Below are 15,143 nucleotides of genomic sequence, written 5' to 3'. Positions count from 1 at the left end.
TTGTTAGAGGCAAACTGAAAAAGATTTGAGACAAGGTCAAGAGTAAGGAACTGAGTAGAGAGGCTGCTAGAGATCGAGCTTGGCCACCATTAAGTGGCCAAGGCCAGTGCATGCAAGCATGTAGGAGCCTTTGTAATTGAAACATGGACTAATTGTGATGATCGGTTATGATGATGATGGTGGTGATGGTGAGGTATGCTCATGATGATGATGATAAAGGTACTTTGATGATGATGATGATGGTGGTGGTGGTGGTGGTGATAAGCCATACAGACTCTCCTAATTGTGTAAACTAACCCATCCCTCTCTCTCAACAGCACACACCTGTCATTCAGCCTGTCATTCTTTGTGCACGGAGAGAGCATCGTGTGTGCGAGTGTGGACGTTCGGCAACACCCACCTGTACGACAGCTGACACGGCGACACCTGCTCCTGGCACAACAGACCAACCATGGCATACCAGGTAATACACACACATACACACACAGTTGTATATGTTGTGGCTTGAAGCAACATTCTTTTAGTTCTTTACCTTTAATCCTATGCCTTATAATATTTATCCACACTTACAGTAAGAGCTCACTATAACAGACTAATTGGGGCCCAAGCCATTCCGAAAAAAGCAAAATTCCGATAAAAGGAACATCTGGACTTCCCCCTGCTAACCCAGACTTTTTCCGATATATCAGTCATTTATCCGTATTGCACCAAAGGTTTTTAAACTGTATTCACTACCACTGCAGTACTGTACTGTATTATACCTTCACCACAGATGTCAAATGGTATAATATATAATAATACTGTACAGTACACTGATAGACATGTCTTTTATTTACCTTATTGTGGTGAACACAGCTGAAGTGGTCAAGTAGTCTGGACTGCTTCTGGCTTTATCGGACTTTTTCCGATACAGTATATAGGAATTTAGTCCGGTAGCTCCACAATTCCGATAAAAGCGAATTCCAGTCAATTAAAGTCCGTTATATCGAGGTCTTACTGTATACCCACACCTGCGTATAATTGCATGGGGATATTCTTGGATATGTCTGTGATGAATTTTTGATTGTATTGAAATTCTGTCTTTTGAGGAGTGCCTTGTTTCAATTCAGGACATTATAGTCCATTCACCTTACTATGGCATAGATTTTTGTGCATTTGAAGCTTACCTCGTGGAGCTCAGTAGCTGAAAATGATACTGGTGTGGCTGTGCATCCTTGTCATAGCACATCTTTTTAGCTAACACTACAATCTAATGGTAATTTATTGTTACAACACAGTAGTAAAGATGAAGTGGTAGCAATTTTAGGTCGAGTTAAAAGATTATAGTAGCCTTGTGCAGTATACATTGGATTACAGAGTTCAACAAGGATGAGGTGGACAGGTATATGAGTGAGGGGGGGGGATTGTGAGTTGGAGATAAGGAAGCCTGATGGAGGAAGGCAAGGTGAGAGTTGATATGTAGGTGTCATGTTTGGTCACCTCCTCTGGGATTAAGGTGCCTTGCTGTAATTAGATTAACCCCTCAGATATATTCATCAGATCCTAACCCCATCCCTTCATCTGCAGTAATCCTTGGTCCGTATGGTCTGAGTGGAACGCTGACTGGGGTGAGCTACCGCCACTCGGAGCCGGCCATACAGAAGCTGCTGGAGGAGTGGCGCCAGTTCTTCCCCGTGGAGGCCAAATCCCCACCCACAGACTCCCTTGAACCTCCTCTGCCAGCTGCTGTAGAGGTTATAGTGGGTGAGTGAACATGCAGATGGGGTCAAGTTTGTTTAGATTTGAAAAAGCACCCCAGAGGTTGGTTTCCTGCATAGAAATGAGAGACTGGCTTAGATTTTTATAGGTATAGCAAACTGAACCAAGGAACAGTTGTCTGCATAGAAAAGCGAGACGGAGTCGGTTATGTGGTGTAAAAAGCGACCCTGGAGTAAGTTTTCTGTATAGAAATGTGAGACTGGGTCAGTTTTCTGCAGGTATGGGATAGCGACCCAAGGGTCAATTTTCTGCACAGTAGAGCAATAATGGGTCATATTCTGCAGATGTGGTGATGTGCCCCAAGGTTAGCCTATGCTTGACTGGATTAGTTTTTTGTAGGTATGTAAAGCAAACCGGGGATAATTTTTCGGCAGAGGTATGTGGGAGTGGGTCAGGTGTTTATAAATATGAAAAAGCAACTCAGTGGTCAGTTTTCTGAGTCTTGATTAATTATGTACAAGAATGTAAAAAGCAGTGCAGAGCTCAATTTTCTTCATAGAATTGTGAGAATGGGTCAGTGTTTTATTAAGTATGGGAAAAAAAAATCCAGGGGTCAGTTTTCTGGGGGGGGGGGGGGAGACTGGATCAGTTTTTTATAGGCATGGAAAAAATGACCCAAAAGTTAGGTTTCTGTATAGAAAAGCAAGACTGGGCTAAGTTTTTATGGATATGGACAAGCAAACCAGGAGTTTTTATGGATATGGACAAGCAAACCAGGAGTTGGTGTTCTCTGTAGGTAAGTGAGCCTGGGTCAGTTTTCCATAGATGTAGAGATGTGACCCAGGGGTTAGGTTTCTGCCGTGAAATATGAGACGAGTCATTTCTGTGCTGAGGCTGGATCAGTTTTTTTTACAGGTATTGAAAGATGACTCAGTACTGTGCCTCAGTTTGTAGCATATGAAAGAAGACTAGGTCAGTTTCTTACTGAAATGGAAAAGTGGCCCTGGGGTTACTTCTGCACAGATGTTTGAGACTAGGTCAGTTTATTGTAGGTATGGAAAAGCAACCCAGGGATCAGTTATCTGGATAGAAGAGTGATACTGGATCATTTTGTAGCCATGGAACAACTACCTAGGGGTCATTTCTCTGCATAGAAAAGCAAGACTGTGTCAGTTTTTATAGTATGGAAAAGTGACTCATGGGTCAGATTTCTGCATAGAAAAGTGAGCTAGGGTCATCTGTGTATTGCTTTAAGGAGTGACCCTAGTGTTTTTTGAATAGAAATGCATCTTGTTTATTTTTTATTTTTTATTATTATTTTTTTTTGAGAGGGGTGCCATCTTGTTGTAGCTGTGATATAACTTGTCAACTCTGCCATCTTGTTCTACAAACATTGCATAGCTCTATTCCTATCCTTTGAAAGGAGGATGGTGGATTGCAGGTTGGGAGCAGTTCCAGCCTGCTGCATGTTGGGTTCATGTTCAGGTGGCCCAGCGTTTGCAACTACCACTACTATTACTACTACTGATAAATAGTACAAAATAAACTTTGTGTATTTAAATGTACTAAAGTGACACTGGTGCTTGTAGGTGGGCACAAAATGCGGTACCCGACCTGCTATGTGCTGGTGACAGACATGGACGACTACCTGCTGGCGGGGCGTGGTGGGGCAGGGGTGAGTCTGAACCAGGTTGCCCCAGGTGGAGGTCTGAAGGGCGGGCTGACCAACGACACAGGTGGGGAGGCAGGTGATGGGGTGACGTTACCAACCAACAACTCCCCCTTCACTGCCTCCACACACACCTTGCTGGCTTCTGAATACCTCAGTTCTGGGGGTCGCGGGTTGGGCTGGTCGAGGGGGATGTGTGAGAGGGTGTGGCAGGATGTGGTGCAGTGTCCAAGTCAGCAACAGCAACAACAGCAGCAACAACAACAACAGCCGGGGCATACTGAAGGGGTGGCCAGTGATCCAGCGCTGACCCCAGCGGAGATTGCCGGCCAGTGGGACTTCTCAGACCCAGCCACAAAGATCAGCTGCTCCTGTGCCAAGTATGAGGCTTACTTCACACTCACACAAACATTTCCATATCTTCACTCCCACTCTCACTTAATACTTTCACTGTTACACTCACTATTACACTTTCACTTATAGTCTCACATCTTCAGAGTCACACCTTTTTACTCTCACATCTTCAGTCTCACACCTTGTTAATACCTCACACACTGTAATAATAATGTTGACTGTAGTATTTCTGAGCGTCTAAGTAATGCGTAAACTTTTCCATCATATTTCACACTTTCAGAAAATCACTCGTTCTACTCGCCCTCACTCTTGTGCTTCTCTCTCTTTCATATTTCTCTCACTCTCACAACATTGAACACACTTTTTCTTCTTTCTCATGGCCTCATGACTACACACATAATGTAATTTTTCAGATCCTCTTGATGTCACACACATGCACACACTGTAATTTTTCTAATCCGCTTGTTGTCACCCACATGTAGACACTATAATTTTTCTAATCCTCTTGACATCACACACACACTTTCATTGTCATTCTTTTGTCACTTTTATCCTGACAATATTGTACGTTTGTCAGTTTATCACATGCTTGGGACACCATGCAACTTTGTCCCTCCCCTCTCCCAGTCTTGCAACACTTCACTCACTTTCTTTGGTATTTTTCTTGCTCTCATGACACCATACACACACTTTTCCATCACGGCATACCCATACTGTTATTTGATTCTTCATAGTTGCCCTTTCTGGAAAACATCACTCACTCTTATTATCTCTGTCGTATCATTCTCTGTGAATTCCCCGTGCATTTTAGTTCCATGTGGAGCTGCGATACACAATGGTCCATATATAATGCTCCTCTTCCACTCTGCTGGATGATTTCTTTTTTGTTGTGGAGATGGCTCAGTAGTATCAATGTATTATCATCATACATTTATTTTCCACTTCTATTGCCACACCCATGTGCACTCCAACAGAGCTGCTCCCACAGTGTATCAGATATCACCGGGTGAGTGTTTAGTGGAGTGTTATTTATGGGCCACCCTGTACATTGGGGTATATGCAGCAAAACAGGGCCTGTTTGTATCTCTTCTCACACATTGTTACGTCTTTTTCATATTTACTCTTTCTTGGACTTTCACATCTTTTTCATACTGTTTTTTTTGTTTTTTTTTACATTTCTTATAAAATACTATTCTATACCTACCCTGTATTTGTACTTCTTCTCACACACTGTCAGTTTTTTTTTCTACATGTTTACTGTGTTCACTTGTTACATTTTCTTAACCCCTCCACTAAGATGGTGTCATTTGCATTTCACTGCATCCAGGCACTTCAGTTAGCACAGGAGGGATTTTTTTGAACTGGAGAGGGTAGAACCGTTAGATATGGCCTTCATTGACCTTATCACTATAGCCAGTGTTTTCATCTGACAGAACTGGGTCACTCCCATAGCTTGAATGCAAAGTTTTGATTGTATGAAATTCAGTGAAGCAGGCATGAGTCTTCTCAGTAACTAGTCAGATCCATGCTCCAGTCTGACTACCCTTCACCTTCAAGTAAGCTGGAAAGGGTAAGGGATCTTTGTCGAAAGGGTAAGGGATCTTTGTCAAGTGAAAACAAACAGACTATCCCAGGTTGCTCTCTTTAGCTGCAACGTGTTTTCTGGTAGTTGTAAGAGTAGGGTATAATGGCCATACAGGCATTAAAACTGAGTGAACTAAGCTGTAAGCAAGGCCCTAATTTTTGACAGGCGGATAGAGCCAGGATTCAGGGGGCTTGACTGATGAGTGAATGGAAACGTGGCCCATTGGATTGGTCAAACTTGGGCTGTCTGGACGTTGCTACTCCTTACCCTGCCCTGGGGTGGGAAAGGAGGTCCGGATGATGGTGATGATGATGATGTTGAAATTATGAAACACTTGTAGTTGTTAGATGTAGTCAGTCTGTATCCCACATTGCAGAGTGGCATCCGCAGTGATACAGAAATGTCAGATGTGTTCTTTTATTATCACATTTATGGAACACCTGCGATTGTTGGATGTGTTTAGCTTGCATTCTACATTTCAGATGGTAGTCAGGAACGATGCAGAAAAGTCAGACATGTCATCGTCTCACACTTCAGAAATAATCATACAAAGTAGAGGGTTTGTCCACATCTTTGCATACTTGGGTTTAATGATAGGTAGCTAAATGACATCTTGTGAATGGAGGGGCTAATACATTCTTTCTCTTTGCAGAACATTGTCTTTGGATTGTATTTTAAATGGCGTGGGAGACGTCATAGCATCTCTTCCTTGGCCAGTAATTTGCATACAAAACTTTAACATTCTCTTGTTTTTTATTTATGGTGTTTTAATATCAACTTTCTTTGCATCAGGTACATAGAAGTATATATTAATGTGTAATATGCAAAATAATTAGCTAAGGAAGAGGTGTTTGGGAATCTCCAAAGCCCCTTAGAATACATTCCTTGTCTGTATTTCTTCTCACATATTATCTAGTTTTTCTTTATCATTGAGTTATAGTTTAGTATTTTGCTCTTGAATGAATATGTCTCAAATCTACTTAGACTTTGCTGTTAAACTTTATTTCCTAATTTGTTAAAATTTTATGATAATTCTAGTCACTTATTGCCCTAGCAGCTGTTTGCATGTCATAGATCAAAGTCATATGAATGTTGTTGTTTTAAGATCATCACTTTTGATTTGATTTTAGATGGATGTTTGTTTTATTTTCCATTCTCCTTAGTGCATGATGCATGAGAGGAAATGTATTATGTTGCCAGTTGTGTATGGCCCCCCTCTGTACTGTATCGGCTGTGTGTGTGTGTGTGTGTGTGGAGAGATGGAGGGGCACCAGTATGTGTAAATCTTTAAGGTGCCTCACCTTGCTGGTCAAAAACTGTGTGTGTGTGTGTGTGTGTGTGTGTGTGGGTGTGTGTGTGTGTGGGTGTGAGAGATGGAGGGGTACCAGTATATGTAAATCTTTAAGGTGCCTCACCTTGCTGGTCAAAAACTGTGTGTGTGTGTGTGTGTGTGTGTGTGTGTGTGTGTGTGTGTGTGTGTGTGTATCTTCAGTGCACCACAACCAACCAGGCAAAAACTGAGTGCATGGGTTGGTTACAGGTGTGTGTGTGTGTGTGTGTGTGTGTGTGTGTGTGTGTGTATCTTCAGTGCACCACAACCAACCAGGCAAAAACTGAGTGCATGGGTTGGTTACAGGTGTGTGTGTGTGTGTGTGTGTGTGTATCTTCGGTGCACCACAACCAACCAGGCAAAAGTTGAGTGCATGAGTTGGTTACAGGTGTGTGTGTGTGTGTGTGTGTGTGTGTGTGTGTGTGTGTGTGTGTGTGTGTGTGTGTGTGATGTCTAAATCTTCAAGGCACCACAAGCAACTTGGCATTGAGTGTGTGTGTGGGTTGGTTACAGATGCAGGAGGGGTCGGGTGAGTAGTAAGGGGTGTGGTGGCAGCGGTAAGAGCCGAGGTGAGCGTGGCGGAGGGGGGGGCGGCGGCAGGCAGCGTGGTGGAGGAGGGGGCTGTGGCTCCCTCCCCAGTGCCGGCCCCGCCCCCTTCCACCGGCGTCCGGCACCCACCCCCCTGCCCCTGCCACCCCACGATGAGGCACTCGTGTTGGACCTCTGTGGGGTGCCTGCCGTGGAAGATTCTGACCTTCTACAGGCTGCGGCCAGGTAGATGCACCCGCACACAAACATGCACATGTTGTACACACACACACACACACACACACACACACACACACACACACACACACACACACACACAGTGTAGCTTCATTACAGATGAGAACACACAGTAACTTTCTACAGATAAGAATGCACACACACACTGTAGCTTCACATGAACATGCACACTATGGTTTCACACAGACCTGAATATGCACACTTTGTAGCTTTTTATGGACATGAAACACACACACACACACACACACACACACACACACACACACACACACACACATTCATCTTACACCCCTCTCACCCTCACCTCTAACTAAGCCCACCCACCTCCCTCACCTCTCTCACTCTGGGTCACTCACATTGCTCAGTTTTCAGAGATGTGCAGTTAATTTTGGTGCTACACTGAACAATCTTGCTGGGAACCATTTCACCTCAGCCTGTTGTGGTCTAACTCTGCTAGCTTCAAGAAACCACCACACTCACTCACTCACTCACCTAATGTGCACTGGGTGCCATTAACATGTGGGATTGCTTGTTGTATGACTGTTACTTCAGTTGGTTTGTTTTCACCTGACCAAACTGGGCTACCCCCACTGCTTGAATAAAAAGTTGTGCTTGGATGAAACTTGAGGAACCTTAGTTATGACAGAAATGAGTCTCCTTGGTTACTAGTCAGTTCAACCCTCCTGTTTGAGTTCACTTGGCCATCACCTAAACTGAAAGGGTTTTAGTCTTAGTTTCATTGTACAAATGATTCTCACTGGTCGTTGGTGAGAATGAACACTCCAGTCTTTCTGCACTTCATCATATGGGTGTAGATCTTTGGGGTGGATGGGGTTGTATATACAGTATCCCTGATTGCACCTGGGTCTAGAGGATTGCACATGTAATCATCTCCCTCAACAGTGCTGGCAGTCAAGAAAAAATGTAAAGTTAAGCCTACGGCTATTATCAAAATTCACTCTTTACATTGAAAATTCAGTTATGTTAAAAACCTGAAAATTGAAATTGTTTAAAATATTGTAACCTAAAAAAAAAATTATTTTCATCTTATGTAGCAAGCTCAGCTTTCAAATCGAGCACTGGATGGCTTCAAGTAATGAATTATAATACTTTACATGTTTTTGAGCTACCTTATTTGATTGTTTGCCTGCCTTGAAAATGTTTATATATAAGCATGTGTATCAGCTCACTTCTTTTGGTGGTGATTCTCTTGTCTCTGTACATCTTTGATCTCAGAAGCCTTCTCCCTCTGGGAAGCCTTTGCTTGGCCATCAGCCAAGCTGAAAAGGTTTAGCCAGGTTAAAACACACACTGTAGTGAAATTACATTTTGTATGAGTGTTACTGGACATGAATGATTGCTATTTGGCTGACAAAAAATTCACTTCTTGCTTTTTCATATATTTGCCTTGCATTTCGTTACAGTGCTTTTGTTCAGTTTACAGCCCATTTTGCATCATCTGTACTACAATTTCTTCACTTCTTAGTCTAATCTATTTCAGAGTTAGGGGCAAAAGTTGGCCTGTTATTCCACTGTACCTACTTCACACTTGTCTGTCACTTAGTCTGACACATAATTATATAATTGAGAATCACCTGTGGCCAGAGACACATGCCAAGCCTCTCTTAGTATAGGACAGTTACAAGCAGAGGAGGGACAAGTGCTAGAGGGGAAATGTTAGGCAGAGAAACATATAAAGGAATATTAGTCAACAGATGGAAATGAGCAGTAGAAGTAAAATATTACACAGAGATTTGTACCTGACTGTATATATAACATCAGTGGGCAAAGAAACATACTAACCCACACCCCTCTCGCAGCATAATAATAATAGCCCTGAGAATAAACTGAGAAGTAAAAATGAAATATTAGGTAAATTTTTGTCCCAGACTGTGTGCACCATTTACACTGTGCTTCTTTGATAGGGCGGCATAGAGGCGATTTATTTATGGCCACCCCTTACAGGATTAAGGTGTCTGCTAATAGATAGATAGATCCTTTGTCTCAGTTTCTTTTCATCTCATCATTTCATCCATTTGAGTTTTGCACACATGCGGGTGCTGAAGAAGGATGCCTTTATGTGTTGGCACTGATGTAATTGGGCAGCTCAACTGCCTGGTGATACAAACATTCCTCAAGTTCTTCCCTGTTCCTTGAAAAGATGGTGTGGGGAGAAGGTAACTTAAGTCAGAAGTCTACAACAATAATGACAACAGAAACAACACGTCAGGTTTACACAACATGAACTCACACTCTCTCCCCCACAATTCAGAACCTCTGCTTATCAGAATTCATTTATCCCCAGAACTACTACTCTCTGGAATTCACTTCCTGGGAGTTGCTTCCCACATACATTTAATCCTCACGATTTTAAATCCAAGTGTTATAAGTATTTTATGAATGGAGGATGCCTTTAGGCACATGGACTTATTTTTTTTTCCTTCGTTTTTCCTTCCTCCAATCATTATAAAAAAAAAAAGAAATCTTCATAGTAGGCTCATTTGATTGTAAACCCAGTGGACTGCAGGCTGAAGTTACTCTCCTTCTGCAGTGCATTATCTTTTTTTCTTAGGGATAGCAAGGGAGTTGAGGAACATCTGTATAACTGGGCCACAGAGCCAACTGGTTATATTAGTTCCACCACAGGAAGGCAACACTCATCAGCTCATGATCAGTGCCATGATGTCTTTTATATTTATTCATGCTGCTACCAGTGTGCTGAAGAGGGATGCTTTCATGTGGTGGCTCTGGATGTAACCATGTGGCTGAACTTTGTGGTTATAGAAATGTTCCTCAGCTCTCCCTGAGCCCTGAAAGGAGGATGGTGGGTTGCAGTAGAAGGCAGCTTCAGTCTGCAGCGTACTGGGTTGACATTTCAGATGAACCTGGGGCAACAATAACAGTAATAAAAACAAAAACAGCTTTTTCAATACAGTTGTACACTAGTCAGTTTGGTTTCATCAAACAAAGATCTGTAACCCCCCCTCAGCTTAGTTGATGGCCAAGTATAGTCATATTGGAGGATGAAATTTGGCTAGTAACCAGCGAAACTCATTTCTGTCTCATAACTAAGGCTCATTAAATTTCATGCAACCACAACTTAGTATTCAAGTTGTGAGAGTGGTCAAGTTTTGTCAGATGAGACCAGACAGACTATAGTGAAAAGCCCAATAAAAAGTTAAAATCTGGTAATCCCCCCATCTCTATAACAGTATATATTTTTATTCTAACCAGGCCTAAACTTGCCATCCTCCCATGTTGAATCCTGAATTGTAAAAACAGACTAACACTTGAAATTGGTATTAGTCATGAAGTACTGTAGTTCTGTTTAAAGGATGTAGAACTCAAGTACAGTATTAGCTTTTTCAACTGTTAACCTGGGCAAAATAAGCTGCAAAAGAATGACAATTTTGGCCAAGTTAAGGTGAAGAAAGTATGGGATAAGAGAAATTGAATATATAACAGAACGCTGAAGATCATGGCAAAGTTAAAGTGGAAAGGATGTTCTAGGAGTAATGGAAAATGGTAATGATAAAGGACAACCTTGTTACTGTACTTGTATGCGTTGATGTCTGCTAGTATTGCATGGCTTTGTACTATTTGTGGGTGGAAATAGTTGCTTGTCTTCCTCTTATTGCCCTTTCCTATACAGTACCAATTATTACACACCGTTCTTTATTTTTTGTTACTTTTGTACGTCCTTATGGAATTTGTGGTATATATATACTGTATATTTGATTAATCCTTTTGCTTGACTTGTTTGCAGGTATTTGTGTTAATGAACATTCAAATTATGTGTGTTAGATATCGAAGTTGAGACCAAGTTTGCATCTGTCTTTATCTGTCTGTTATGCAGCCCTACTTTCTTTGAGTTTAGTACAGCACAATGCAGGTATTCGTAAATACCTCTATTGAGATTACAAATAACTTCTGCCCAGTTGTTTGTTTGTATTATTATTATTATTATTATTAATTTTCATTGATGAAATGCACCTATTGAGATTATGTTTTACTTCTATCCATCTGTGTGTCTGTCTGTCTGTTATCCAGCCCCACATTCTGCAGATAGAGGGCTTGACAAAAAGACATTGTAAATCATCACAAAGACTTACTCTTGCACTCACCCCTTGCCAGAACCATATCCTTGCCGGGTAAGGAAGATCTCTATACTCCTCTGACCATAACCTGCACTGTACCATTGATGGTACCTTTCCTCAGACTGAACAGTGCTGACAAGGAGTTAGGGATATTTGTCAGGTAAAAACAGACTACAACACTGATGGTATGTCAGTCATGAAAGGATTTGGGGATCTTTATCAAGTAAAAACAAATGGACTATAACATTGATGGTACCTCTCATCAGACTGAATGGTGCTGGTACTCCCGGTGGTGGCAGTGGCAGCAGTAGCAGTGGTGGGGGCGGCAGTGGTGGGTTTGGTGGGTACAAGGGTGGCGGAGTGACCACACCGGGAAGTGTACCCAGCCTCAGGTTGACTGGGGCAGCAGATGGACCGCCGCCTTCTGTTGATTCACCTGCTTCAATTACTCCATCACCCCTGCCAACGCCTCACTCACAGCCATCATCTGTGCCTCACCATGGTGAGTTATATACACAATCAGCCCATCCGTCCATACATGTTGTGCACATTTATCCACAGATCCAGTCATGTCAACCACCAGTTTGCACTGACTGCCTTCAGATATATCTGGGAGGGACCTGTCCATCTCATCCTCACTCATACACACTCCTAGTCAGTCTCTCATGTTCTATGTTCTGTTTATGTTTTTTATCCGCAGATCCTGCCATGCCAGTGAACTCTCACTGCCTTCCAACACAATTGTGAGGGACCCCTCTCCCTTATCCTCACTCTCCCCCTTTTCATATACACTCATTAAGTCAGTCATTCATTATGTATTCTGCATATTTTTATTGTGTTCAGTTTGTTTCCACAGATCCCACTATGCCAACACACGGCTCGCACCTGCTTCCTTCCAACATGTCTGCGAGGTATCCCTCCATTCTGACACTGTTCAGTCTTTTATATTCTGTTAAATATGCAATTATGGTGATTGTATTTTGGTGTTGTGGTCCGTATATCGTTGGCAGCAGGATGTTGAACGCCTGACAGTATGTGCTGTACGAGATCAAAATGGGCAGACAGACAAGCAGTTTTGGGTGGCTGTTGTTGTGTTCATTTCTATGCAGATCCCATCATCCCATCCCCGAGTCCACACTTCCCCCTTCGAACATGCCGGTGGGAGGCCCATCCATCCTGGCACTACATGTGTATACTACTAGTTAGTCTGTCATACTCCATTAAATATTTGTGTTTGTTTCTCTGCAGATCCCACCATGCCAACCCTCAGTCCACACCCACCGCCTTCCAACACATCTGTGGGGGACCCGTCCACCCCGGCACCTCTCGAGCCTCTTGATGTCAAGCCAAACATCGCTGATCTCATGGGCCCAAAGTCTGTTTCCTCGCCTAACACACAGGTGGGTTTGTGCTAATGTTTATCTCTTCCATCCCTTCTCTCCTTGTGACTTCTCATTTTTCTTGTCACCTTTCTGCTCATCTCATCTTTTCATCTCTTTCTTTCTCTCATTTCTCCTCTGTCCCCTCGTCTTTTCACATCTTTTCTTTTCTCTGGTTCTCTCACCTCCCATCCCCACATATCTTGCTATTTTCGCACCTCATCCTTTCTTCTCTTCGTTCTCGCCTGTCTGCTTGTATTTCCTCTCCTCTCCTCTTCCTTCTTGTCCATTCATACACACCATTATTCATTCATTCACTCACTCACTCACTCACTCACTCACTCACTCACTCACTCATTGGCATAGCATCACACCATGCTAGACCACCAAATGACTTTCAAGTGACCCAAGTCTGTTTCAGTGCTGTGTTATTGTTTTATTTTTTTATTTTTTTATGCAAGGAAGAAGGAACCAAAGGCCAGGATTCTTTCCTTTCATCTCTCTTTACTTCTCTCATTTCTTTTCTCTCCTCTACTCTTAACTTCTCTCTCCTTCTCTCCCCTACCCTTGTATATGCTTTTCTTCTCTGATCTTATACTTCTCTCTTTTCATGTTCTCACCTCTCTCTGTGCTTCTCTTTCTTCTCTGTTTTCCCTTCTCCTCTCCGTGTTTGCTCTTCCATCTCCTCTCCTCTTGTCTTTCCGCTGCTCACTTAAGTTAGCATTTCATATTCATGTTAGGAGAATGCAAAAAAAATTTTATTCCTTAATTTAGTGTTGAAAGATAATTTGTTATGTATATAAACTTTAAAGTGCTATTTAATGAAATTGCTTTACTGACTTTCAAAGTAAGTGTTCCTCTTTAGCCGTAAAATTACCATCCGTCCATCGTTCTTGAACTATAATGAGATTAACAATAGAATATGATGCTGATCATGAAATAATGCTTTGGAAAGGTTGCAGGGTAGTACTGTAATATTTTGTTTTGTCATTTAGGTGTGGAAAATAGAGTGCAAATGGAGGAAAATCTCCACTAGGCTAAGGTGAATGAACACTGTTCATTGAACAGCAAATATAGACAGTAACCAAATTCACAGAATTGATTTGAAATGCAAACCAGAACTCCCTTGCATATTTTAAATTGATAAATATCATTAGTAATTTGATAGGTGGCATGAAGTCAGGATTTTGGGGGCATGATAATTGAGTGAATGAGAGTGTGGCCTATTCAGCAGGGCTGACTTTTGCCCAGTTTCTCTCTCTCTCGTCTTTGGTGAGCAATGCCTGGATGATAATGGTGACAGTGATGGTGGCGAAAATGAAGGTATTAAAAGACACTGTATCAATGTTGAGTCACTCCATCATTGTTTGGCAGAGAGGTTGGGATAATGATAATGACGTTGGTAATGATGGTGTTGGTGATGGCGATGACAGTGATGATGATTAATTCATATTATACAGTTTTAATTAACTTTGATTCACCTAACAGCTGTCCCCCTCACAGAGCCTGTCGCCCTATGCCCCTGGGGGGGACACTCGGAGCAACGGGGTCGAGTCCACAGAGACAGGCAGTGGGGTGGGCAGTGGTGCGGGCGGGGCAGCCAGTGGGGCAGGTGGAGGTGGGGGTGGGCCCAGCAGCGGGGGTAAAGGTGGGGGCAGCGTGGGCGGTAGCGGGGTGGTTCGGGGACTAAAAAGACCCTCACTCCCTGGCACTGACTACCACTACCTGCTGGAGATGGAAAAGCCGAGCACCGTCCTATATGACTACTCCAGGCTCAATGCATGGTGGGTATATACTCTAATTACTATGCTGTTCTGTGTTATGTCATGTTTTGAAGTTGAGCACCATCCTGTATGACTACTGAAGGCTCAGTGAACAGTGGTTAACACTACTATAATTCCCTCATATGTTGTCATGTTATGTGGAAAAGTTGAGCGCCATCCTTTATGACTACTCCAGACATAATACAGTACATGGTGGATGTATGACACATTTATTTGTTATGTTATAGTGAGAAGCTAAACACCATTCCATATGACCACTCCAGGCTTAATGCATGTTGGATATCCTATGTAATTTTACTCTGACTTGGACTCAAACTGCCATATCTTGATCTTCACCAGAGTTGTAGCAATAGGTTAACCCTAGCACATGATGTTGGCCAACAAGAAGTGCTATGATAAGGATATAGAGCCATTGTATTGCCTTATTCTGTCATTGACCTACAGGAAATTACCAACAAAAG

At 42.5% G+C, this 15,143-nt stretch overlaps 1 protein-coding gene across 1 annotated transcript in view; it reads left to right on the top strand.

The window, feature by feature from the left end:
• The window catches only part of skd (mediator complex subunit skuld), a 105,932-nt gene that overhangs the window by 72,868 nt on the left and 17,921 nt on the right, over positions 1-15,143 (top strand). Inside the window, exons 6-13 of the mRNA XM_080266218.1 lie at positions 318-463; positions 1,567-1,743; positions 3,288-3,747; positions 7,150-7,410; positions 11,786-12,021; positions 12,768-12,919; positions 14,402-14,480; positions 14,547-14,682. Of these exons, the coding sequence (XP_080122344.1) occupies positions 318-463; positions 1,567-1,743; positions 3,288-3,747; positions 7,150-7,410; positions 11,786-12,021; positions 12,768-12,919; positions 14,402-14,480; positions 14,547-14,682 (1,647 nt within the window). The remainder of the gene's footprint in view (positions 1-317; positions 464-1,566; positions 1,744-3,287; positions 3,748-7,149; positions 7,411-11,785; positions 12,022-12,767; positions 12,920-14,401; positions 14,481-14,546; positions 14,683-15,143) is intronic.

This window comes from Coenobita brevimanus, chromosome 19 (genome assembly GCF_032717465.1).
Source record: "Coenobita brevimanus isolate Jiangsu-jjx chromosome 19, ASM3271746v2, whole genome shotgun sequence".
Lineage (NCBI taxonomy): Eukaryota > Metazoa > Arthropoda > Malacostraca > Decapoda > Coenobitidae > Coenobita > Coenobita brevimanus.
The sequence above is the reverse complement of the archived record's forward strand: the minus strand, read 5'-3'. Positions and strand labels throughout refer to the sequence as shown.